This window comes from Amblyomma maculatum, chromosome 11 (genome assembly GCF_055883805.1).
Source record: "Amblyomma maculatum isolate TAMU_Amacu chromosome 11, ASM5588380v1, whole genome shotgun sequence".
Taxonomy (NCBI): domain Eukaryota; kingdom Metazoa; phylum Arthropoda; class Arachnida; order Ixodida; family Ixodidae; genus Amblyomma; species Amblyomma maculatum.
The window spans coordinates 18,648,247-18,673,233 of NC_139354.1; the positions used below are offsets into that span (position 1 = coordinate 18,648,247).

At 45.2% G+C, this 24,987-nt stretch overlaps 1 protein-coding gene across 1 annotated transcript in view; it reads right to left on the bottom strand.

The window, feature by feature from the left end:
* Positions 1–5,102: 5,102 nt before the first annotated feature.
* Positions 5,103–24,987, bottom strand: part of LOC146172968 (CCAAT/enhancer-binding protein zeta-like) — a 33,325-nt gene continuing 13,440 nt past the window's right edge. Inside the window, exons 10-18 of the mRNA XM_084584703.1 lie at positions 23,854–23,996; positions 22,301–22,489; positions 17,683–17,868; positions 14,874–15,075; positions 13,301–13,481; positions 11,633–11,702; positions 8,634–8,670; positions 6,145–6,223; positions 5,103–5,279 (exon numbers count right to left, since the gene is read on the bottom strand). Coding sequence (XP_084440829.1) covers positions 5,149–5,279; positions 6,145–6,223; positions 8,634–8,670; positions 11,633–11,702; positions 13,301–13,481; positions 14,874–15,075; positions 17,683–17,868; positions 22,301–22,489; positions 23,854–23,996 — 1,218 coding nt within the window. The 3' untranslated portion in view covers positions 5,103–5,148. The remainder of the gene's footprint in view (positions 5,280–6,144; positions 6,224–8,633; positions 8,671–11,632; positions 11,703–13,300; positions 13,482–14,873; positions 15,076–17,682; positions 17,869–22,300; positions 22,490–23,853; positions 23,997–24,987) is intronic.

A 24,987-nucleotide genomic window follows, 5' to 3' on the forward strand; every position in this document is an offset into this window, starting at 1 on the left:
CCAAGGCGGCCACATTCAGACTCTTTGACAGCTATGGACAGAGATGCGCGTGCCGCACATACGCACAGCGAGAGGAACGTACTTCCACAGCACTTCCGTGAAGTGAATAAGCCTCTGGAGGACGGCGTTCGCGCGTGGTCTGGGCGGTGCAACTGCGGTCGATATGTGGCACTGGATGGTGGCGCATATGGTTGTCGTGGGATGAATGGCTCCAACAGTTGATAGGCTGGACGGGCTGCGTTTTGCAACTGTAACAGGCGCGCCACTTGAATATTGTTTGGTCACTTGGGGGAGGGGAGGTTTCACTAGTGGGCTCATATTTCTGTGTAATTACCAGTCATCGCTAGCCCCACTAGCAAAAACTTTCTATTACACGTAAGAGTGAACTAGAATAACTAGCATTGTGAGCCCTCTGTTGGCCACGGTATCGCCTATGTTTCCGATCATCGAGGTCTTGCACCATCCTCGAGCCCTTGGGTGCTTGAATTACACCGGGCCTCCAACCGTCGCATGCACTACAGCTCTGTACCAGACTACCAGGCTGGGAGGTGCTGTTGCAGTGAGCTGTGGGCGGAAGTTGATAGATAGCAGAGGGGCACCTGGAGCCAATTTCCCATTTTGTACTGGTGTACGGCGTTAGCTGGAGGGTCAAATTCTAAAGTTAAAGCTCAGCTACTTTGGTCATCTGATGAGAAGAGAGGAGTCGCTGGAGAAAGATTTGATGTTGGGAAAGATTGAGGGTCGCCGGAAAAGGGGTAGGCAGCGAACGCGATGGTCGGATGGCATCCTCGAGGCACTGCAGATGAAGTTATGTGATGTTAGGAAGATAGTGAGAGACCGAAAAGCGTGGCGTGACATGGTCCATAGGGTCACGAAGAGTCGGACACGACTGAACTGAACGACGTTAGCGGAGCACAGCACAGTCCAACCTTTACTATAGGGCTCCCTGCACGTTTTTGTGAGGGGCGCGTTCTTCAAAGTTCTTACAGGCCCCTCTCAGCCACACCGTTTGACAGCGGATGGTATGGCGCTGTGTGCAAATATTGAATGCTACATTCATTCTCAAGGCCACCTGTCTGCGAAATGCAAATTCTGTCAAGCAGTACGCTATTGTTGCCATTGGAAAGGACATTTGGCTAAGGTGTGTCAAATGAAACCGAACAATTAAGTGACCTGCCTACCTCTCTCCCCATGCTGTAATGGTATACCTAATGTAGTGCAGTAATATAGTTCCAATAAAACATTTGAACATCATGAAATTCGCAAAGCGTTTACAGCAGTTCCATCTTTACCATAAAGCCGTAAAGGTTAGATCGCGTGACCAAAAGTATGATGTTACCATTTGAAATAAATTATCAATAACAAAAGTCAGATTTTTGTAGTCAGGTATGAAGTAAACCAAACAGTTTGCTACAAAGACATTGAACACTAGATGAAGACTTGGTGGATATGGCCTTGACTCCTAGGCCTATATTCTGAGTTGCATCCTTTTCGCCCTCATTTCGAGTCTCCCGATTGCTGGAAACGGTAAATATTTTGCAAATTAAGAATACGGGCCTTGAAGAGAGATCCAATGGGACCTACAAATTAGCCATTCGTAAAGTATCATGAACACGGTACAAAACGTCGGGCCTGCATTTTGGGTTTATGCCGTGGTTTGGTACCACAACATCCCCTATGTTTGCTTCTGTCATTGGACCACTTTCACTGCAGTCATAACTGCACAGATGCTCAACAGAACCATATGTAGCCAGAGTTACCTGCATGCAGTGCCTTGGTGGTAGAGAGGAGGAGCGAATAAAGCAAAGGCACGACAACTGTAGTGCAGTGGTTCAGATGCCATAAAATGACACAATGGTTAGCTCTGGTAAATAATTCGACATTTTCAAAATATGTTTTCCTAACAGAAAAAAGAATGTATTGAGCTTTTTTGTTTGTTTCCAGACAAGTGCAAGAAACTGTGCCTAATGTACGTGTGCACATGAAGGCAGCTGCCACTAGACCAGTCTGGCCATCACTGAGCATCTTCCCCTAAAAGATAGGCACACCTTTATACCAAAAAGCTGCAGAGTGAATCATTCAGGGGCAAACACAATTTTAATGTGAACATGTCTCCAAAGCAAACACAACCACTATGTGAACATGTATCAGCATAAGTTATCTTTACCTTTACCCCAAAACTGCACAAAAAAGCAATTTTTCAAGCAAGGTTTTTATTTCACAGGAAGGCATAAGCCATCTGCGAAAATTTGCTTGCTTGACATCAGTATAACACCACATTCTTTACAGGCTACCATATTACACTATATGTAGATGAATTGTGGTATCCAACAGCAAACAAAAATGAAAAGTCAGTTCCCTTGAGAAAAAAGCAGGCGTCTATCACACATTGTAATGATTTCCCAACGAAAGCTCCATGAACACTTTAGCCAGGGCAAGCGTGTCAGAAAGCTCAGTGGAACCATTTTGAAAAATTCTGCTTCAACCAGGTGCTTGTTTGCGGTGAAACCATGCACAAAGCTTGTGCCTTGCAGACCTATTTTGTAAAAAGTTTCGATAGTGCTTACTTGGTTTGGCCACGCATGATGAGAAGCCAGATCCATCTGCAATGGGATTGTGGGAGCAATAAATACCAATGTTCCAGTGAAGGGCAGTGGTGGCGCCATCTGGTCAGCTGTATGCATTACAGCACTCACCTTGGCGACTTCCTGCGATGGCACTTTCCTCTAGCAATGCCAGATGGCACCATCATTGCCCTTCACCAGCAATTAAGTCAGCTTTGGCGTTTATCGCTCCCTCAGTCTCGTTGCAGACAGTTCTTGGTTTCTTTTTATGTGTGGCCATGCGCAAATGTGTATGGCTTCACTGCAAACGAGCCTACGGTCAACACAAGAGAACTCTGGTAATGTTGCAGAACACTGTATTTATTATGTCAATGTGTTCTGATTCATTAAGACTTCATTTTCTAACCTGTTTCACGCAGGCTTAATTTGTGTTAATTAGGCCTAATTACCTTCACCTCGACCTTGGTAGCAGTATCCATGGAATGCGGTCACTCATAGTATAATGATGCATAGCAAAGCTAGGTTCGGTTTTTGTCATAGCAACACTTTAACAAATTAAGGAATTAGCAATTAGGCATGTAGCAAAGTCCACGAAGAATAGATCCACCAGGGTGCGCATGGCAAATGGGAGCCATAAACTAATAATGTTACCATAAACACTGTAGCAACGTATCTTTAAAGGCGGAATTTAACGGTCCACCCAAATTTTTCACTAGATGTGCACTTTCATTCTCAGCGGCAGGACCTGGAGGAAATGTTTGTGTGTAACAAGCCTGTGGCCCAGGAACATGAAGCAACTATATATTTTGCGAGCAGATTTAGGATTAGTGTTGCACTCGCACACCAGTTAATACATAGATGCTAGTTGCCATTCTTCCCATGCAGTCCGAAGATTTTTACCTGGCTCTATTGAAGTGCGCCGGGCCTGGATAAGTGCGTTGGCGATGCTTGCTGCTTTCAGATGTGGAAGTAATTGTCTAGCAGCACTCCTGGCACCTTGTTTTTGGTCATAGTGCGACGTTTACGACATTAAAAACATGGTGGCGCGAAGCCACAGGTTACACACACGTTGAGAAGAACGACTCTACTAACTACAACTGGCCTAGCCTTTATTTGGATAGTGGGATGTACAGGTGGCATTTGTGACGATAACTGTCAGTGGTGCCAGCCTTTTGGATGGCAGTTTTTTATGACTTCTGCCGTTCCAGTGGTCTGCATTCATGCCGTGTGTTCTCCTCATTCCTGAGCATCCCGAGAGTCCCTCAGGAAGCTGGACTGCACTGTTGCTGTAGGCCATGCTACGAGCATTCTTCTCCCTAGATGATGTGTGAGAAAAAGATCGAAGCTGCTGCCTGCACTTCTGGCCCAGCTGTGGACAACGAACTAAGGTCCCTTGACCACCAATACCAATAGCTCTCTAAAACAATTGTGTTAAGCTACTCAGCTCTGCCAATATTTTATATGCAAACTCCGAGTAGCAAGTGGCTTTCATTTCATTTCATTTAGAATATACTTTAATATACTTTAATTTGTGACTGCACAGATACATGCTGTCTGTGTGAGCAGTGCGTTGAATGCTGCCTTACCACAGAGTTTCTTAAGGTTGTTTAATTAGAAATTTTCCTTTTGTATAACCTATGTAAGATGCAATTTGATATATCAAATGCTTTGTTTTTGGGAGTTCGATAAATGCGTTCAGTAGTGCTATACTTTTGTATGGTATTTTCAAGGGTATTCTTTGACACCTCGTTTAACCAATAATTCGACACATGAGGGATAGACTTGTATTAAGCGATGCATGCCAGGTAATCCGCCATATTGTTGTCGCTGGCAGAAGACGACGCAGCATGGCACTGCCACGCAGCTTCATCTGCATGGTCGTGTAATGCACGCAGACGATGCTGGCATGATCAGACAGGCCGACTGCGGGTTTTTTACGATTCTAAATATACGTCTGCACGAGCACGAGGAGGGAAAGGATCCTTCTAGCGATGCCGATGCGAATGGCTTGCACGGTTCAACAGACGGAGGAACGACGCCAATTGCGGCAAGTATCAAACTACTCGCCAGAACTCGAAATCATGAATGACTGCAATCTCGACGGGCGGCCACAGGCCCAGACGCATAGTGCAATCAGTCGTCCGCGCGAAGCTTGACCGGGTCCGCGCTGCACTGCTTTGCATTTCTTGATAGGGTGCCCAATCTTTCGGGCACAGTGTCGATGCATACGTTCCTCAGGAATCTGCCGACACCCTACACACAAGTAAGGGAAGTGCACGAACAGCCGCATGTTTGCTCGGTGGACCACTGAAAACGACAAAGCACTCGGTCAATTCAGCAGCCTGGTTGCGTTATGATAGCTGTGCTGCCCGCCGTCCGCTGTTGACAACATCATGGCGGACTACCCATCATGCATCGCTTCATGCAAGCTCCCAATAAAAGATATTTTCACACACAGCTATTTTTCAAAACAGTCCATGGATGAGACCAGAACCACTGTAACACCTCCAAGGGAACGAACGACGATGAAAACAGCCATGATATGAGCACTGCAAGTTTAATATACAGACAGCAGCACGTGGCCTCAACGTCGCTTTTGTCGTTTTCCTGCCATCTTGCCGCGATTGGTATTACCAAACTTCCGTTTTCGACTCCTCCAGTCTTGGCCACGAATCCAGGCATCTCGGTCCCTCTCCCACTTAAGCTGCTTGGCGCCTGCAGCAGAAGAAAAGAAGTTTAACCGCAAAGATGAAAAAGTTATTGAAAACTGATGTTGCCCAAATCTTTTCTCGAACAATTTTGTAATTACTCAAAAACTCCATGCTCCACTCATTTATTCTGCTTAGGAAAGCATTAATAGCTCCGCTTACATTAGTTTGAGCTGTATAAAATAAAATGCCCTGCCCGCAGACAGAAGGAATCTGATTTCCTTCGTAATGGTTTGGTTTGGTTTGTGGGGTTTAGCGTCCCAAAAAGCGACTCAGGCTATGAGAGACGCCGTAGTGGAAGGCTCAGGAAATTTCGACCACCTGGGGTTCTTTAACGTGCATTGACATCGCACAGCACACGGACGCCTTGCTTTCCGCCTCCATTGAAAAGCAGTTGCCGCGACCGGGATTCGATCCTGCATCCTTGGGAACAATAGTCGAGCGCCCTAACCACTGCACCACCACGGCGGGGCCCTTCGTAATGCTTCACACATAAGTTACCACTCACATCAATGCAAGTAATGCACAACAGTTTATTGCAGCACGCTTTTTAACATGGCTTTAATTCCTGCACCTGTTGAGCCTAGAAAACAGCTACACAGTTTTGCAACGAATGCATAAAATATTACAAGGCATGCAAAACTGACTACACCGATGAAATTTAGTCATGCTAATTCATGCATTACAGCCCAGAGAACAATAAGAAAATCTGCAGTGAGCCATTTTTCTTTACTGGAACAATATACAAAACACAGCTTAAAGAATTAGTGCCCCAGATTGCAAATACGTCACGTTTACAAAGACCAGAGGTTGAAGAAATGAAGAAATTATATAAAAGACGAATAAAGCATCAAACACACAAAACACCTTACTCGCTTTGTCTCTGTTTGAAACGGCTTGCGACGTTGTTGTATCCATGCCTCCAGCAGTGTCTTCCAAGAGATGAGAAAACTGGAGAAAAAAAAAAAGAAGGAACTCTAATTACTGCTCTTAAAGGAGGCAACGAAAACATGGGAGTGGTGGTACTACTGCTCAGCTACCCTATTGGTGAACTCCACATGTTATAAGCCCAAATGCTGGCTGCAGTGACTGTTGCCTCTTTTGCGAAGCAGCAACAGAGCTGCTCCACTTGCTTGTTGCTTGACACTGGCTCGTTGCTGCTGTCAGTCTCCTGAAAAAACTTGACACAACTGCATCTGCCGCCGTAGGCAAGCTCAACACAATCGAGTGATAAGCTGCACTGCCTTGCTTAGGTCGTGAAACACAACGTACAGTCTTTGTCGAAAGTGTAAAGCCCAGGGGGGTCTGCTTCTGATCCACCTTGTGCAGCTTGTAATGCATTTCCACTGTTCCAAATTTTGGAATGGTAAGAAGATTTTCTGTCCTACCATCTCCAATGGGAAGGACCTCCCCTAATGCTAACTCAGCGTATCAGTAATACCACATGCCTCGCAAGCAGACCCTCTGGGCTCTACACTTTTGACGAAGTCTGTACCTTTAAATATCATGAAAAAAAAAAAAGAGGCAGTATGGGGATGTGACGAGCTTCTGTTTGGCACTGCCTATGCGTTTTCTTTTCAGCACATTGTTATGCAGTTAAATGTTGTGCAATGCCTATGACCGTACAGTATGTGTCATAGCAAAGTTTACTGTTTGCTGTCGGTGACATGGGATACGGCACGGCTTCATGCTGCCTTTTACCTCTACATGTCATGTACTGTGTCGGGGCATGTTGTGCTGTTAACGCTTCCCCTCAACACTTGTTCAGTTCTCTTTTATAGTGTGTATAGCTATCTTCTTGCCCTCATTCTAACCCTGGAGTAATTTTTTTTTTTTTTTGTGGTTTACTTTTACATCCTCAAACTGCCGTTGTGGAGGGCGGGAGATTGATATTGAGTTCAACAACCCAAGTTTCATTAATGTGCATTGAGATTGCATAGCACAGCAATGCTATGCAATCATGCATGCTATGCATAGCACTTTGCGTCTCCCTTCCACTGAAGTGACGTCACCTTGGTCAAAGTTTGGCCCCACAACCTCAAGCTTAGTGGCCATGTGCCAATGACGCCACACCACTGCAACGGGTAATTTTTGCAACCTTGTTATCGCCTCAAAAACAGTGGTAGTTCATAAGTGCATATCAAAAAAGAGCAAAATCTCCAGTTAGCATTCCATTAATAAGAAACTGAACATCAAGATCCCAGCGTACACACAAGCAAATCTCAGACCACACAGACAAGTGTTCCCAAATTACAACTGCTGACAGGTGTCGGGTGTAAATCAACCACTCAGTGCAGTTGCTAACATTTTTTAACCAAAATATGTGACAAAGGCTACAAAAAGCATTATGCAGGCAATATTACCTGTAGTGCAGTAGTTAAGAGTTCGAAAATGTGGCATCCAAAATTGCATGCCTTAATCTCATCATTTTACAGTCTTATTATTATTATTATTATTACATTATCATTTTTTGCAATGTGGTGTCTTATTGCTACTGTGGCAACCAAATGAAAACAAAAGCTAGCTGCTTTGCAAAGTGATAGACAGTGATACTCCCATCATTCAATAATATATATTACAAAAAATAGAAGTGCGACATTTGGGCCCGTGTAACCAATACTCCTTGGGGCACGATTGCTGTGCAACATGATGGACACATTTTCGACACTTTGCTTGACGTGTTGCTGTTTCACAGCATGTACACCACACATGCGCCACTTAAAAGTTTGAGCAATGGAAACTGAAATCAACTGTACTCTCTAATCCCCATTGCTCTTGTAACAAATAGTTAGCACACTGCACTGCAGCGAAGTCAAATATGTGACCACACTAGTAAAGGACCACTAGCGGGTGCCGATAAAGCCTACAGAAATGCCATTCACTTCAAAACTCGGAATAAACCTGAGCCGCAGTAGCCGCGACAAGGTGGCAGCACGAATGGAAATTACATGCTAATGCCAAGAATTACAACCAGTTGAAAACCGCTCCTTTTTCGGAACCTGCTGTGAGGGGGATTTCAGGGGCGCCCCTACAGGCCACAGCCGTGGCGTATTACTATAGGGGTTCATTAAAAGCATTGCCAATTCCAAACTTGGAAAACAACTACAGTTTGAGTGCCTTGAAATGAGTTTATGGCCATTAGTTACCACGAAAATTACCAGTCAGAGGCATAGACAGGTGCTTATAATGCCAGTCATGTGTTCCTTTCATTAAATGCAAAACATACTAATCGCCTAATAGAAATTTATGCCTTGTAAATACTTGAAAAGCAGAGGCCATATGAAAAATAACATGTCAAGAGCTTCAAAATCTGTATCGTGACGCACACATGCGCAAAGAGTAAGAAAAACATGCAGCTCACCTCCTCAGCAGATGCGACAAGGTTGGACAAGTCAAACCTGCAATAAAAGAAATAAAAAAATAGGTATAAAATACATGCACAACAGAAATACTGACACTGTGTTACAAACTAATGTGATGATCAATAAAATCTCTATGGAAACAGCCAGGAAAACAAACTAAATTGAGCCACAAACAACATGTGATAGTGCTTTAATAACTATGAACTCTAAAAGCCTGACCGGCAGCATTTGGTGGAAACCTACAGCCGCCGAAGAATTTCATTGAATTAAGACTTTTCCTATACTCGAACCTTCTGTTATCGCCTTGGCCTGGAGTTGTATACAAATGTTCAATTATATTCGAGACTTGCAGTTTTTTTTTACCGGACTGCATGTTTCATTCAATACAATGGTGCCTAAATTAGTTGTTTTTTGGTTTGGTTTGGTTTGAGGGCTTAATGTCCCAAACCGTGTCAGGCTGCGAGGGGTGCCGTAGTGGAAGGATCTGGAAATTTTGACCACCTGGGATTCTTTAACGTGCAATGACTGCAACGGCCAATCACACATCACCATGCAGCACCTTTTACATCTTTTTCCTTTCATTCTTTCTCAATACTCCAGTTGCAAATACCACTCTGTGCGGTCTCTTTTCATGAAAATGGAACGAGAACTGGTCAACACACTATACAGTCGAACCCTGTTATATCGAACCCGGCTATATCGAATTTTGGTTATATCGAACTCGCGGAATATCCCCTTGAAAATCCCATGTAAAAGTATAGGAAAGCCGCGTCATATATCGAACTCAATTTCACCGGCTGTTCAATATATCGAACTCCGCACCACGCACTGGAAAGTGTGCCTTCCCCAAAGACGATCGCATCACCCTTGGCCGTTTGCCACGTGACGTTTTCAAGCCACGCGCCAAAGGAATGAGGGGACAGTTCGGCGACGGCTGGTCTGGGCAGCGCCGCGCCCATTCCCCAAAGACGCGCGCGCATCTGCAGTTATCCTTTCTCGCGCGCCAGTACATGACGTTTGCAAGACATATGCGTGGGTGTGCCCATTCTTTTGCCGAGCTATCTCTTTCCTTCAGCACGCGCTTACGCATGCATCAAACCAGCTCAGCCCGTTTTCAGACAGAGGTCGGACGCTTTTTCCAGCGTGTGTTGCGAACATTCTGCGCGCGGCGGCTGACGTGGCTATGGCGCCTGCAGACGTTAAGAAGCAGCAGATCTCTCCCTCTCTCTTTGCGTTTTTTTTTTTTTTTTTTTTTTTCCCGAGAGTTATCCATTCTTATCGCTGTGCTGTACGCGGGGCGCAGCGTAAGATATGGCCGGCTGCGGACGTTAAAAAGCGTTTTTTTTTGGGGGGGGGGGGGGGCGGGGTCGTTTGTTCTTGCACCTATGAATCAAGGAAAGCACGCGGTCAGCTGCGATCATGACACCCGCCCCAAGCGCGGCGTGATAAATGGAACCAGGCTTGTGCAATCAAGCCATTCCGGGCACTCTGCCAAGTTCGCTCCCCGCCACAGCAGGAGCTATCAGAAGATAAACGCCGCCGTGACTGTGACGTTATCCCTGCGCAGCATCTTGGCACGCTGCCAAGAAATGAGCTGTGGATGAGACGACTGAAACGGAGTGCGCGCTCGCGATTTCTGCCGCGGCGACACAGATACCTTGTTCCGCTGCCGCTGCCGCGGTGGCTCGGTGGCTCGAGCAGCCAGAGGGACGCAGTTCCAACAAGTTGGAAATTTTTCGCTCTGTCGCTGCCGCCCGTGGCTGAGATCGCTCAATCGCTTGCATGTGAGCGAGCTGGCCTTACGCTTTTTTTTTTTTCGCTTTCCAAATTCTCGGGCGCAAAAGTGAAGGGTGGGTTCATTATGCGAGTGGGTTGATTACGCGACAAATACGGTATTGTTTTTTCGCATCGTAAGAGCCATCATAAGCCGATTTTTGTATATCGAATTATCGATATATCGAACTATTTCGCGATCCCCTTCGAGTTCGATATATCCGGGTTCGACTGTATTAGGGGCAGTTTTAACATCGCCGTATGGTAAACACGGTAACCCTGGCAAATATTACTGAATGGCAAATTAGCAGACAACCGTCGTGCAGGTGTTCGTCAAATAAAATTACCATGATGCAAATGGTTTTCAGCAGTCTTTCAGGCCTATTTGATTGCTCAAGCTTTCAGTTAATTCGGAAACTTTTCTGTGATCCCTTGAAGACCAAATTAACGAGAGTTGACCGTATTCAGCAGCGGCATGAGAGCTCTGCTTGGTTTCGTGCAGGTCCTTTCTGTACAAAAATATGGTACACGATATTCTGTATGAAATTTATATTCAATTTCTCTGTAAGGTATGCACTTCTGTGCAATTCTTGATTAATTTTATTTGCAAATGCCACATTGACTCTGAAAAAAAAAATCGAGCAAAACTACTAATTTTTAATTTCCCATTTTTTTTTTCCATCAATCAGGTATGATATTCAATTCAATATTGGAGGGCATTTTCCCATATTCGTATTCAATTTGTAGTAGAAAATTCCAATATTTGCATACGCCTAGAAAAACATGACTGAAAGTTACAGAGGGTCCAGTGAAAAAGCTTGGTATTATCAGTGAAAATATTTTCTTTATCATTACTTCCTACCTGCATGAAGAAGTGAACCCGGCGTTGGGGAGAAAAAGCATAGGCCTACCAATCTGCGCAAGCCTGAATGCAAGCAATGCCGTGATTTGACATGTCACGGGCTTGAGAATGGGTTGGCTCTGCAGCTTTCAGATCCGCTGCGAGTACTTTAACCAAGGTTTTTTAAAAATAATTGGATGATAGTTTCTGGCTTTGAATTTCTTTTTATATGCAAAAGAGGAATGACCAAGGCTGCTCAGACAATCAAAGTAACAAAAAAAAATTAGGAGAAAATTACCACTTTCTTTAAGTGGGCGTCCCTTCAATATGCAAATATCCACTTGCACTGAGAACACATTCAAGTGTTGTGACTTTCGCACTCACCCTTTTGCCTTGCCCTTGGCTTTGGCTGGTTTCTGTTTGGCAGGTCTGCTCTTGGCCCCGAAGTCGTCGTCTGCATAAAGTGACACACAGCTCAACATGATGCCGTCCTGCCGATATTTCCTCCTCCTCCACAGGATATCCCTCTAACTAAACTTCCCGAGTCGTCTGCATAAAGTGACACACAGCTCAACATGATGCCGTCCTGCCGATATTTCCTCCTCCTCCACAGGATATCCCTCTAACTAAACTTCCCGAGTCAATGTTCTGAGCAATGCTGTCAATGATCAAACGCAGGTTACTACAGTTACATGGATGGACAAGTTTAAGCAGAAAATAAGTTTAATAGCGTCTGTATATGTCTGTTGCAGATGCAATTCTCACCATTAAATATTACAAGATAAAGCCAAGTACGGTTTTCAAAAATACATTACTAGCGCGGAACACAAATAATTCAGCACGGTGAACCGGCCTCAGAGTGCAACCATTCCCTTTAAAATTATACACTGTCTAAGAAGACAAGTTCTGCAGTAGCCATTGATGACCACGTTTATCTATTGTGCCCCTTTCCCAAGACGGGCATGAAATACCCCAGAACCTTTGCCGAGCATAAGCAAGCACTACAAGTAGGTTCCTGTTTCGCCTAACTAGGTTAAGACAAATTCTTTGATAAGGCGGACAATAAGAACATTGGTCAGTTTGTGATAGGACTCCACATGAAGAAAAAAAAGGCTGCTTAAGCATTCTCCACATTAAATATATTAGTCATGTCATTGCAGCAACCCCCCAGCTCAATTTCATTACAATGCAGTGACCAGTTGATATAGGCCAACTTCAACTTGTCCTCACTGTCTCCTTAAAGGGCCCTGCAACGCTTGTCTGTCATGCTTTAGATGAATTATTTATGTCATGCAGATAGCGAATCAAAAACAATAACAGGAATCGGTGCATTAGAACCGGAGTTATTAAGAAATGAATTTTCAAAATACAAGCAAACCAAAAATTGCGCTCAACTCAATTCCATGTCTTTCGCCTTCCCATTTCATTTGCCCAATGACGACACATGCGGGACCAATTGAAACAGCCTACATGAGCGTGTCATTACAACGTCGCAGAAGATATCTTCTCATGGTTTCCTGGTCTCTATGATATGCTTTTGCTAAAGTTGACAAGATCTTTTCCATGGTGTCTCGCAGAAATAGAATGAGGAACCATGAGACCGGAAGCAGGCAGGGGAAGGAGACCTTCCTTTGCCACCGCACACTTTCAACTATTGTGCTTTTTCGACTATTGTGCAAAGTATTAACCACACCTCTGTTGGTGCTTTCTGAGTCACTTTGCAGTGACTTTGTGCAAAGCAAACATATTGGATTCAGTGACGTAATATATGCAGTGCATTTGCTATTTATTCAATCGTCAAACGCGCGCCTGTTGATGTCATATCTGCTGCAAAGAACCACCAATGTGCGCCGACACCGTCAGTACTATGATTTTGCTTCTCGAGCAAATATAAAATATTAAATACTGAAACATGCGCCTTACGACCAGTGGTAATAACATCGTCATGTAACAAACAAGCAAAACAATGTATTCAAATTATGTTGCAGGACCCATTTAACTTATCACAGTAGACACAGTTCTGATTATAATGTGCACCAAAGGTCAACTCACCGTCGTCGGAGAATTCGATGTCCTGCTCTCGAATGGCCGACCCATCCTTGCCCGTAGGCAAGCCTTGGAGGGCCTCCTGGTACTCCTCATCATCTTCAAGTCCTTCCAGGTCTTCATCATCATCATCCGATTCCTCTTCCTCGCCGGAATCGTCGGACTCTGCACGACCCTTCTTGCGTTTCTGCAAAATAACAGGGCAATGTCTGCCATTAAAAGTTTGCACCGTGATGTTCAAAGATCACCACATTTCTCCACTGCCTTTCACACAGTTCCTCCAAGTGCTCAATTAATCAACATGCTAGAGCTTCATTGTTAGAATTTCCAACTATTGCAATGCTTTGTGCAGAATTTTAAACATATCTGCGGAGAACTGACATTTGGCCGTTCGTGTGGCAGAACTCTCCAACTTTTTTGAGGCTTTCTGTCCAGTTGCGCAAGCCTGGTTTTCAGTATGTTCGCTTTATCATGACGTGATTGGGGCAGGCGCCGTCCACTGCTAACGTGCGATAGCAGCAAACGCGTCTTGAAGCAAATAACGCTAAAAGCTGGCACCATGATCGCGGCTGATCGTGTGCTTCCGCTGATGACAGCGATGTGGAGGGATGGACGAATCTCGCAAAGAATTTTAAAAAATGTCACGTTATTCCTGCGTAATGAATGCTCTCTCCAAACTGACACCAATTTTTCTAGAAAAAAAAAAAAAAAAAAACAGTGGGTTCATTACGCGTACAATAGAGGTTTGCAGGATGCATGCAACACAGGTTCGAGGTTGCAAAACAACTAAATGGTAGCAATGTTGCAGAAAATTTGAGTAGCTTTTGACCTATGATCGAGAGAATTAGTCCGGAAAATCGAAAGAGAAAAGTTTCTAACGTCCCAAATTTTGGTTGGTGTAATACATTGACTCTATGGAGAGTGTGACGGTGTTATGGCAGAGTGTGAATATAATCAGGCAGGTCTGTAAAATTGGGTGTCTGAAAAAAAAAACGCTCTGCAACTGTACCTCCATGTACAAAAGATTCGACTGATGTCAGCGAAAGCGCCCTCTACGATGCATTTCTTTTTTTTACTCAACACAATAACTGTCTAAAGTAGTGATGTTTTGGTACATACTGGGATGATCCCCACTGCAATGTTTGTTCATGCTCGACACCGACAGCCTTATCACACTGCTCGTGAAGCAAGAGGTGACCAGATCTTCAAGGAACAATCGTAGCTGCATCTAGCTGCTCCTGTGATGCTAGAAACTGTCGTAGGTGCCTTCTCTGATCTATCTTGAGATTATTGCATCACCTTTTATGTCAGTATAGCCCAGAACAGTGATGAGACAATTGCCGAGCAAAAACTTCCTCCAATCACTAAAACTGAGTTAAGTTTCTTTGAGCACACAAGTTCATCAGATGAACAGTTTCCACTGAAAGCCTTCAGCCCTCTTCTTGCTGCCCAAGTGTCATTACCATTGTGTGACAATATAAATGCCCCCAGTCTACCTAACTCTTGAGTGTTCTGCTTGCGTGTCCCAGGAAACAGTGCATCCCGAACCCTGGGGAGGTGTCAGCCCATATGGACTAACCTTGCTTCCGCCCGAAAACGCCGAGGCAAAATCGAGCTCTCCATCCACGCCCGGCTCGAACAGGTCGAGAACTCGCTCAACATCGTCGCTGGCCACACTCTCGACGTCAGACCCCAGCTCATCATCATCTGCCTTTTTCTTCTTCTTTTCCTCAACATAGCTCTTCTCTGCCTTGCGGCGGTCCCGTTCTTGCTTGAAGTACCTAAGAGCAGAGAGAAACAAAAAAGGTTCTTGGAAAAATTGTACAACCAAGGTCGCCATGCAAATGACGATGGACAAAGGGTCCTGTAAGCGCAATTCTGTTCTGGCAACGGCATAGAGCCAACACTTCCGGATATACCTTGCATCTTCCTAAATGATGCTTTTTGGCTGAGAGGCATCTCAGCATTTTGCCCAAGATGTACCAGTATGCCTGATGCACCAGTACTAATGTCCCTGATGTACCGGTACCCAACACGTACCTCTACTTTCAAATAAAAGGAAAAAAGAATAAATAGAGCGACATCAAGGGGGTTTGAATTGCCTTCCTCTAGAGTCAGAATGCCGACTTCTCCACACTATCACAGAACGACTTTTAACCCCCTAACAGACATTTTTCTTTATGAAATTCGAACAGGAATAGTGCTTTAGCACCCAAAACGTTATTAGTTAATTAGAGAAAATTTGCATTGGATAAGCTGTACTTGCTACAAACCGTACACACAGTGCCACAAAACACGTGAGCAGCAGCTGGCGGTCGGGTTCAAACCCGGCTACTCCTGCACTGAAGATGCCCGACTACTGTGCCGGAGTACCGGGGTTCGAACCCGATCGCCGGCGGCTGCGCTTCGATGCAGGCAAAATGGTGAAGCGTCTGTGTGCTGTGTGATGTCAGTGCACGCTGAAGATCCCCAGATTGTCAAAATTACTGCGTGGCCCTCCACTATGGCTCCCCTTTATCTCTTTCCACTTTCACTCCTGCCTTCCTCCCTTCCCTTACAGGGCAGTTCAGGTGTCCACAGAAACAAGTGTGACAGATACTGCGCCTTTCCTTCTCTGTGAACCAATTATTATTATTATTATTATTATGAACTCATCTGCAGTGAGAAATGTCAGTGAGCTTGTGATGTGCCTGGAGCTTGTCCAAGTTCGCTAAGGGGGTTAATGCATTGACATTAAAACGGCCGTTATCACAAAAAAGTGTCCAATAATGACGACACCATGTGAAGCCTTGGTAAAGAGGAGGCAAAGAGGAGAGGGAAATACCCCATTTTCTTCAGGAGATATGAGGGAAAGAGTGAAAGCGACAGGTGGTGAAAGGAAAACTGTGGCCACCAATCAGAGTTGAGGGATGGAAGACATTGGAGAAGTGGTATGGCATGTCAAAATGCAGGGTGTCTACCAAGTTGACATTTCCAAATTCCCTGAGTGACACAGTACTTTGTTTTATGCTAAAATGGGCTGACACAATGCCGCCTGATGCTATCACTCTCTAGTAAGCATGTTAAAAATAAAATAATATAATCCGTTTTGAATGGTAAGGAGTAGCGTTTATTTCATTTCAAAGCAAAACAGAAGGCAGATATTATTAAACCATAACAAATCGACATCTATGGTGTCCAAAAGTTTGCATTTTTGGACCAATTTTTGATGCCAGCAATACTGTGGAGACCATTTCTTGTCCAAAGTCTCGTTTCTGTCTCGAAGTCTCAGCATCATTGTCGCAAACAACCGGTTTCACCTGCAGCTGCGTCACAGAACATAGTGAAATAGCATGAACGTGAAGATACATGACTGGCCGAGGTATTCTAACTGGAGTGCTATAATGGTTACAGCTCAGCATTTTGGCATGATCTGCTTCTGCGGGACACCACTGCGCATACGGTGACTGCTTTGAGTGCGAGTTGCATACTTCCCAGCGGCGTGCATGCCTGCTGTGTCGGCACCGATCAACACGGGTGCACTAGCGGCTGTGCCAGTCATTATGGATCATGCTTGTGCGTGCGCATGGACGTCGCGCGGAAGCTGATCACAGTAGCAGATATAGTCAACTAGATTAGTAGATTGCACTATGCTATAATCGACATATAGGCGAACGCGAGAAGCGTCGAAGTTCTTGATTTGTATAGCTGTTTTTTCGCAGAAAAGTAATTTTTTTTCAAGTTCGTGATAAGACTCGAAACCATATTCCTCTCTTCTGAAGCTGCGCCACCTGCACCGTGTGTGTGCACCCCCGGCGGCAGAAATGGATGCTTCCATCAAAGCAGTGCGCAGGGAGGAAGAGTTCATTTGGGACTTGCATTGCTCCCATTGGAAATGGAAAGCGTCGCAAATTCTCATAACGTTTTCTGCTGCCTTGTTGGAGCTGTCTACTGGGAAAAACAAGACAAAAAGGGGAGGTGGTGGCCCTCGAACAGTCCATGTGCGATCCGTAGGAAGCACGTGCCCTGCTGCTGGCCACATCCCTGAAGCCAGGCTAAACCGCAATTCACTTCAAAAACATACAAAATCTTTCAGCTATATATATATATATATGGCGAAACACTAATGTTTTTGTGTTTTCTGTGTTTCTCTTTTCCCTTGTTACCTCGGCGAGTGCTGCTTTCTTCAAATATGACATATATAATCAGTTCAGTCGTGTCCGACTCTTCGTGACCCTATGTACCATATCACGCCACGCTTTCCGGTCGCTCACTATCTTCCTAAGATCACATAACTTCTGCAGCGCCTCGAGGATGCCATCTAACCATCGCATTCGCTGCCTTCCCCTTCTCCGGTGACCCGACATATATAATATGGTTCTACAAGTCTGAGGAGTGTCGCTGCCCACCTGTAGAGGAATGTCTCTTCGGGCGGAATGTTGGCCTCCACCTGCTGCTGGTACTGGCGGCTAAGCACGTCCATCTTGCGGACGCCGAGAGGAGTGTACTGCCGGCGCTTACCAAAGATGTTGCTGGCCAGGTCCTCCATTTTGGGCTCACCGGCACCCTGTGCCTTGGGGTTCCGATACACAAATCTTGTGACCGAGGAGAAAAAAAGTGAAAACAGAAGAGATGAGAACTTTCAGGCCAAGCTGTTAAAACAGGACATAGTGAGAACACAGGGTTCTCATGTAATACTCATGTTCGTTGTGCGAAATTGTGTGCAAAAAAAAGAGGAAAAAGATCACTCCAATCCTACCAAGAGTAAAAACGTAGCTACGACGGCTACAATGCATCGTGAGTCATGAACAACAGAAAGTTAGGTTCCTTTTTTTTTTTTTTTTTTTTTCTGGTACATGACCGTCTTCAAGTTGCACACATTACAACTGCAACACTGCTTTTACGGCAAAGCAGATGTGTTATAGTAGTGACTCATATTGGGTAGAACACAGAGCAAAGGGACGACAGACAGAGGATCGGCGCTTGTCTGTGTACGTCTTGTTCCTCTCTCCGTCGTCCCTTAGCGCTGCATTCTACCAAATATGAATTATGATGCGTTGAATATGGATGACTGTGGTGTACAAAAAAATTTTTGACGCAAAGTAGGAACGCACTAGTAAGCAACATAGTTGAAATGGTTGGCTTACCGGAATGACTATCGTAACATGTATATCATTCAGTGACAGTGCTATGAACATGTAGGCCTGTTCACAGCATTTTCTCAACCAAATACAGACTGAGCAAAACCCAGTATCAAATTTGCTTCTCGGCTATGCAAGAAAGAAAAGCGCATTGCATTGCTGGGTTTGCATGTTAGCAGCATCAGTTTGCATCGAAGGGTTAAAATAGCTCGGCAGATAGTAGGACGACCAACCGACGGAAACCAATGAGCTTGGTTGAGTGGGGAGACCCACCACGAGCCCATACGGGTCGTTGGGGCTGCCTCGCTTGCATTTGTAGCTCGCATAATCAAGTCTATAATTCTATAACAATCTATAATAATATGGCTCCCCAAATTATTACACATCCTGCACTTTGTAACTTCACACCCATGCACATTCGCACTTCAAGAGAGTTTCACACAAGAGCTCAGCAAGATTATCTCAGACCTACTCTATGTAGTACAGGTACCCCCGCATAATCGTGCAATGGGTAGGCATGCAGATTAACGGTTTCTAGCAATGCTGGCTGAGTTAATGAAGTCTGCCTGCATTGTTTCGTGGACCTCTACTGTTGCAGAATAAGTAAAATTGTTTGTTGCAAATTATAAAGTTGAACCGGAAATAGTGAACCCAGATAATTTGAATTTTGGTTGTATCAAACTTGTGGAATATCCCCTGAAAAACCCATGTAAAAGTATAGGAAAGTAGCGTCGTATATTGAACTCCGCACCACGCACTGGAAGCTGCGCCTTCCTCAAAGAAAATCGTATCAGCCTCGGCCGTTTGCTGTGGGACGTTTTCAAGCTACGTGTGGGAAGAATGAGAGAACCAGTTCGGCGACGGCTGGTCTAGAGCAGCGCAGCACCCTTTCCCCAAAGGTGCGCGCATCTGCGGTGATTGCTGCACGGCAGCATCTGACGTTTGCAAGCCATGTGCATGAAGGAACGAGAGGGAACCGGTTTTGCAATGGTCGGTATGGAGCAGACGCAGCCAATGTGGCTGTGGTGTTGGAGAGAGGGGAAACAATGTGATAGAGCGAAGCTCAAGGGTGTGCCCATTCTTTCCTCCATGGAGGATCTCTCTCCCCTTCCTACTCTTTTCCGGTCTTCCTTCGCAGCAGCACGCACTACGCATGCACCGACAAGCCAGCTTAGCACGTGACAGACAGAATATCGGGCACTTTCTCGATTGTGTGTTGTGAACCCTCTGTGCGCGGCGTGTAACGTGCATCATGTGTCGTCGTCGAAAGCACGCGGCCAGCTGTGATCATGACGCCGGCTTTTAGCATCGTTCACTTCAAACGGCATTTGCTGCTATCACACGTTCCAATGATTTTGTGACAGTGGACTACACCTGCCCCAAGCGCAGTGTGATAAATCGAACCAGTCTTCTGCGATCAAGCCATCACGTGCCCTCTGCCAAAATCGCGCCCTACCACCTCTGATGAGAAGAGAGGAGTCGCTGGAGAAAGATTTGATGTTGGGAAAGGTTGAGGGTCGCCGGAGAAGGGGTAGGCAGCGAACGCGATGGCTAGATGGCATTCTCGAGGCATTGCAGATGAAGCTATGTGATGTTAAGAAGATAGTGAGAGACCGGAAAGCGTGGCGTGACATGGTCCATAGGGTCACGAAAAGTCGGACACGACTGAACGCCTGAACTGAACTGAACCACCACAGGAGCTAAGGTCAAAAGTATAGTCAAAAGATAAATGTACCGTGACGCTATTGCTGCACAGCATCTTGGTGCGCTGTCAATAAATGAACAGTGGTCTGCGGCAGCGCGAAATGGAGGGATGCACCACCGAATAACGCTTTTCTTTCTTTAAATTTTAGGCGCCAAAAGTGGAGGACGGGTTCATTACCGATTGGGTTGATTACGCGACAAATACAGTATAGTTTTTCACGATCGCAAGTGGTGTCTTAAGCCGATTTCTGTATATATATATTGAACTATTTCACAATCCCCTTTCCGCAAGTTGCGTTTTTCTCCGCGCTCAATATTGTATTTACTCGCATAATGATCGCACTTTTTTTTTTAAAATACTGATGCAAATTTCGGGGTGCGATCATTACACGGGGTAAATTTTCTACAAAAAATTTTTTAGCACCGAAAACGCAAACAAGTTGCAGGTCAGACGTCTTAGAACATATATCTCGTTTACAACCAAAAATAAAAGCTGAGTAAGGCTTACCTTCGCAATAAACACGCACATTAAGCATCACATGGAGTGCACAATGCCCATTTATTTTTTTTCGTCAGTACTCTAATCAAAGTCTGAATCCTCGCCATCCTCGCTTTCACTGCTGCACGACTCATCGGAAACGGCAGTGTCGTCGCTGGGAGCATCTTCGCAATCCCACAGGAAGTCATCTTCCGAGGACGCTCCGAGCACCCTTCTCGTTCACAGTTGTATTCCGGGGCATGTCGAACGTCAGTGGAGTTTGATCGGCGTTTCCAATTTGCGACATGAGGTAACCGCATTTTTCGCGAAGCCTAGTGACGAAGTGATGGAAGTCTATCACTTTGCTTTCATACGCGGCTGGGAGCCGCTGGCACAACGACGTCCGCCGCCTCAGGGAAAGTCCATTCCGTCGCACAAAGCGAGTCGTCCAACCGGAGCTAGCGCGGAAATCCTTTGCGGCGATTCCCAGCTTCCTGGCAGTTGTGTGCGCCTGCGTCTGTATCATTTCTAATGACACTGCACAACCATCCTTGCGCAGGTCCCTCACGTATTCTAGGACCGCCTCCAACACGAGGGAACTTTCCCGTTTTGGGTCCACGGAAAGCCCGCCGTGTCTTGTTCGTAGCCATCAGCTTCTCGCGCTGCTTCTTCCAATAGCGTATCCTCATTTCGTCCATGCCGAAATGCCTACCAGCAGCGCGGTTGCCATGCTCCAGTGCATAGTCGACAGCCTTGAGCTTGAACGCGGCGGTGTAACTGTCATACCGCCCCATGGTGAAATGGCATAAACTCGCACAAAAACACAAAGCACGCTACGACGCTGCCGAATTGCAAAATGACGAACGCCGCAAAGCATGGAATCATGGGAACTCCAACGTTACTAGACTAGGTTGGGAACTCGTCGGAGTGCATTCGCTGCGGGATGACTGCAGATCAACCACCAGGCGGCTCCATGTTCGGGATGCGATCATTACGCGAGTGCGATCATTATGCGAGTAAATACGGTAGATGAAGCTAAGGAGCTTTCAATCAGTTGGCGTCCAGCTTTTTCTCTGTACTCTTGATCAATACGAGGTGAGGAGCATTCATAAATACTGCGCTGCTTGATCACCTAAAACTAAATCAACAGGAAAGCTCTAACAGCCAACACTGCTTGTAATTTTCAGATCCTTGTGGGGACTTGAATACCTTGATTATTAATGAGACCCCTAAACTTATCAAACCAGGCAATGCAAACCATACAATATTTGGACGACTAGCAGATTCCAATTACGGGAAACTATTGAATCACCTGCGATATACAATTAACTCCAATTTCAGGCAGCAGTGACCATTCGCACTGAAGGTATTGTCTTGCCAAATGCAGCTAATCTTCACTTCGATAAAGCCTGCCACAAAGTTAGTAGAGCAGCATACATGAAATGTGGAGGCAGCAGGTTTGGAACCCACCGGTGACACGTTGCTGTTTCTTCTACTTTTTGTTAATTCGTCTTCTATTTAAAAATGTTTGTACCTTTATTTTCCCGCTTTGGTCGACACCATTAAATAATAATAAAAAATAAAGCATTCCTATCCACGCTCTCTGGTTCCAGTGATCCTTCCTTTCATACATAGTCTAAAAAAAATGCAATCTCATAAAGTGACCAACGGACACCCCTTTCAACACCAAGATTCTTCCCTTACCTGTCGAGAAAGCGTGACAGGGTGAAATCTTGCAAGGGGTCGCCAGGATAGGCGACCGGCTGGCCGCGAAGGATTCGCTCTGCAAACAGTGCCACTGACGGGTGGTGGTGATGGCTAAGGTGGCGCAACTCCCACGCGGGGCAACCTTCGGCCCCACAGTAGAGTGGGTTCCGAGCCAAGGGGTCGTATCTGCACCAAACGCAGGGAGAAGGAAAAAGAAAAGAAGAGCAAGACACACACACAGTCATTCAAAGCAGGCCTTTCATAACCAAAGTGGAGTTTTAACATGTGCAATCGATCCTGGATATACTGAACTATTGCCTACTGTAGTACTAATAACGAAAATCCCATGAAAAGTACAAAACTACTGACAATGTTTATTAAACACCCATAAACGAAACATTCTAAATATACTGAATGGTGGTGCTGTTCTGATCCATTTTTGCATGTGGAACGGTGTCGGGCAAGATGCAGGATACCTACTTGCGATGCTTGCCAGACGAAGATGCATTTAAACTGCGTGAATGTAGCATGTGGTTAGCAGTAGCCTTCAGTCAGGCGACAACACTTCCGCAACACTGCTGGCATCCAGTACAATGTTGATTTCATTTCTTAGTGTTTCCTAGAGCTGGTATCGCCTTACACTACAGGTTATTTTACTTTTGTACTTTCTGAAGCGGAAGTCAACAGTACTCCTGTACATGAGGGGTATGGGCCTAGCCAAGCTGCAGGTAGTCAGACATTTGTCCATTTAACTATTCCAAGATTGTGCATATGTCTGGAAAAGTAAGCTAAATGGAATTGAGCATGACAGGACACACACCGATTGGATAGAAACATGGCATAAATGCAAAGCAAGAATGGATTAGGCTGCAGCTTCAGTCACACAGCTTACGCTGTTTTCATTTAAAATGAGGCATGTAATTAAATTAGGGAATCAATTAATTTCATGTAATTGCAGATATAATTAACAACATCAGACATGGAGACACACTTCTCTCCCTCTCTGTCTCTGTGGTTGAAATTTCCGGAGTCCTCCACTACGGCATCTCTCACAGCCTGAGTCGCTCTGGGACGTTAAACCCCACAACACACGCACACACTCTCTCTCCATCCACTTTGACACATGACAACTGAGGCTTCAGACAGTAGGATGGACAGGTTTTTCCAATATAACGGGTTTTAACGTTAATGCATTACAAACTAACTTCTGCTCCAACAGGTCGACCCTGAAGAAAGCAGCAAGTAATCCCAAAACAGTGGTTATCTCCTCACGAGACTTTGGTCGGGGAGTGTCAGACTCTTTTCTAATTTGTTTCCCTATCAGGTAGGCCCCTGCTAAAATCTCCGTTTATTCACTTAGCACAAGCTGCAGCTTCAATGCAGTACTTTCACCCAAATAAGCCCCGTACAAAGCTGTACACAAGCGCTCACAGAGGGATAGCAAAAGGATGAAGAGACATAGAAAATTCGACAACATTCTTGTACATAGAAGAGCACTTAGCTGTCCCACACACACTCTTACGAAAGTTTTCAACACCAGTGCAACGCACCCTGTCCTCCGTCGCTGTGTTGTCGTCATGGCTCCCGACTCGTCAACGGTGGTAATTCTGGTGTGGACCCAAGAGGCTACGCTCTGTCTAGATGTGGGATTTGACAGCCGTGGGCTTGGGGCCGGCGTCTCCTTTCCTTCGTCCTGGAAGACAAAGGGTGATCTGTTGTATGTCCAACTTGTCATCGCCATGAAGCCGCCATGACAGCAATGCAAAAGCTCTTGGACAGGATCGAGAATGAGCAGGTATGTTCACCCTTTAAAGGCCTTGGTCTGTTGCACCGAGGTCAAATAGAAGGTGGCCTGTATCAGGATGCCAAGTTCTAACCACAAAAAACCACTCCCACCGAAAAAGCGTTTACACGAGCTAGAAAGCACCGAAAAATGAAATGTGGGTGACCCCACTCATCACCAGCCGACTTTGCAAGTTAAGCCCGTGCCCGGACGCCAATTTTTGAAAAGGCCATTTACGTCAAAATGACAGCAACCTGTACTTTTCGGTAAGGATGCCGCAAGTTTTAGTAGACTCGGGGAAAGATCTTTAAATTCGATTTCCTAGCTGATAACTGTATCTCTTGCTGCCAGACAAATGCCAACATAGACAGAATGAGTCCTGAAATCCATGCTTACCAAGGACAACAGCTCAGTGGAGCTGTCCTCAGTGTCACCTTGAGAATGAAATACATAACTGAAATGGAACAACAGCATGGTGCGTGGGGTTTAATGTTCCAAATATATGACAATCGTCACAGTGGAGAGATGCAGCTTATGTTAGTTTTGTACATGGGGCGTTTTGCATTTTGCCTCCATCAAAAAGCAGCCACCATGGCTGGGATCTGATCCCGCATGCTTGGCTTCAGCAGTCCGCGAAAAAATGTATTCTGGCTTCTAGTTTCCTCCTTTTCAAAGCTATACATAATCTAAACCTTTTTAAAACTATACTCTAAAGAGAATCATACTGCACAAGAAGTTCGATACTGGAAAAGATGCAGATAAGAAAGTGCTTTCAGAAATTAAGTAAGCTAGAAAAATCAATGTTTAAGAAATGTTTTTCCACCGTCTGTTTAAAAAAGTGCTTACAGGAGGTTTATTTGGTTATACTACTTTTTTTTTTATTTCGCAACAAGACTAGGTG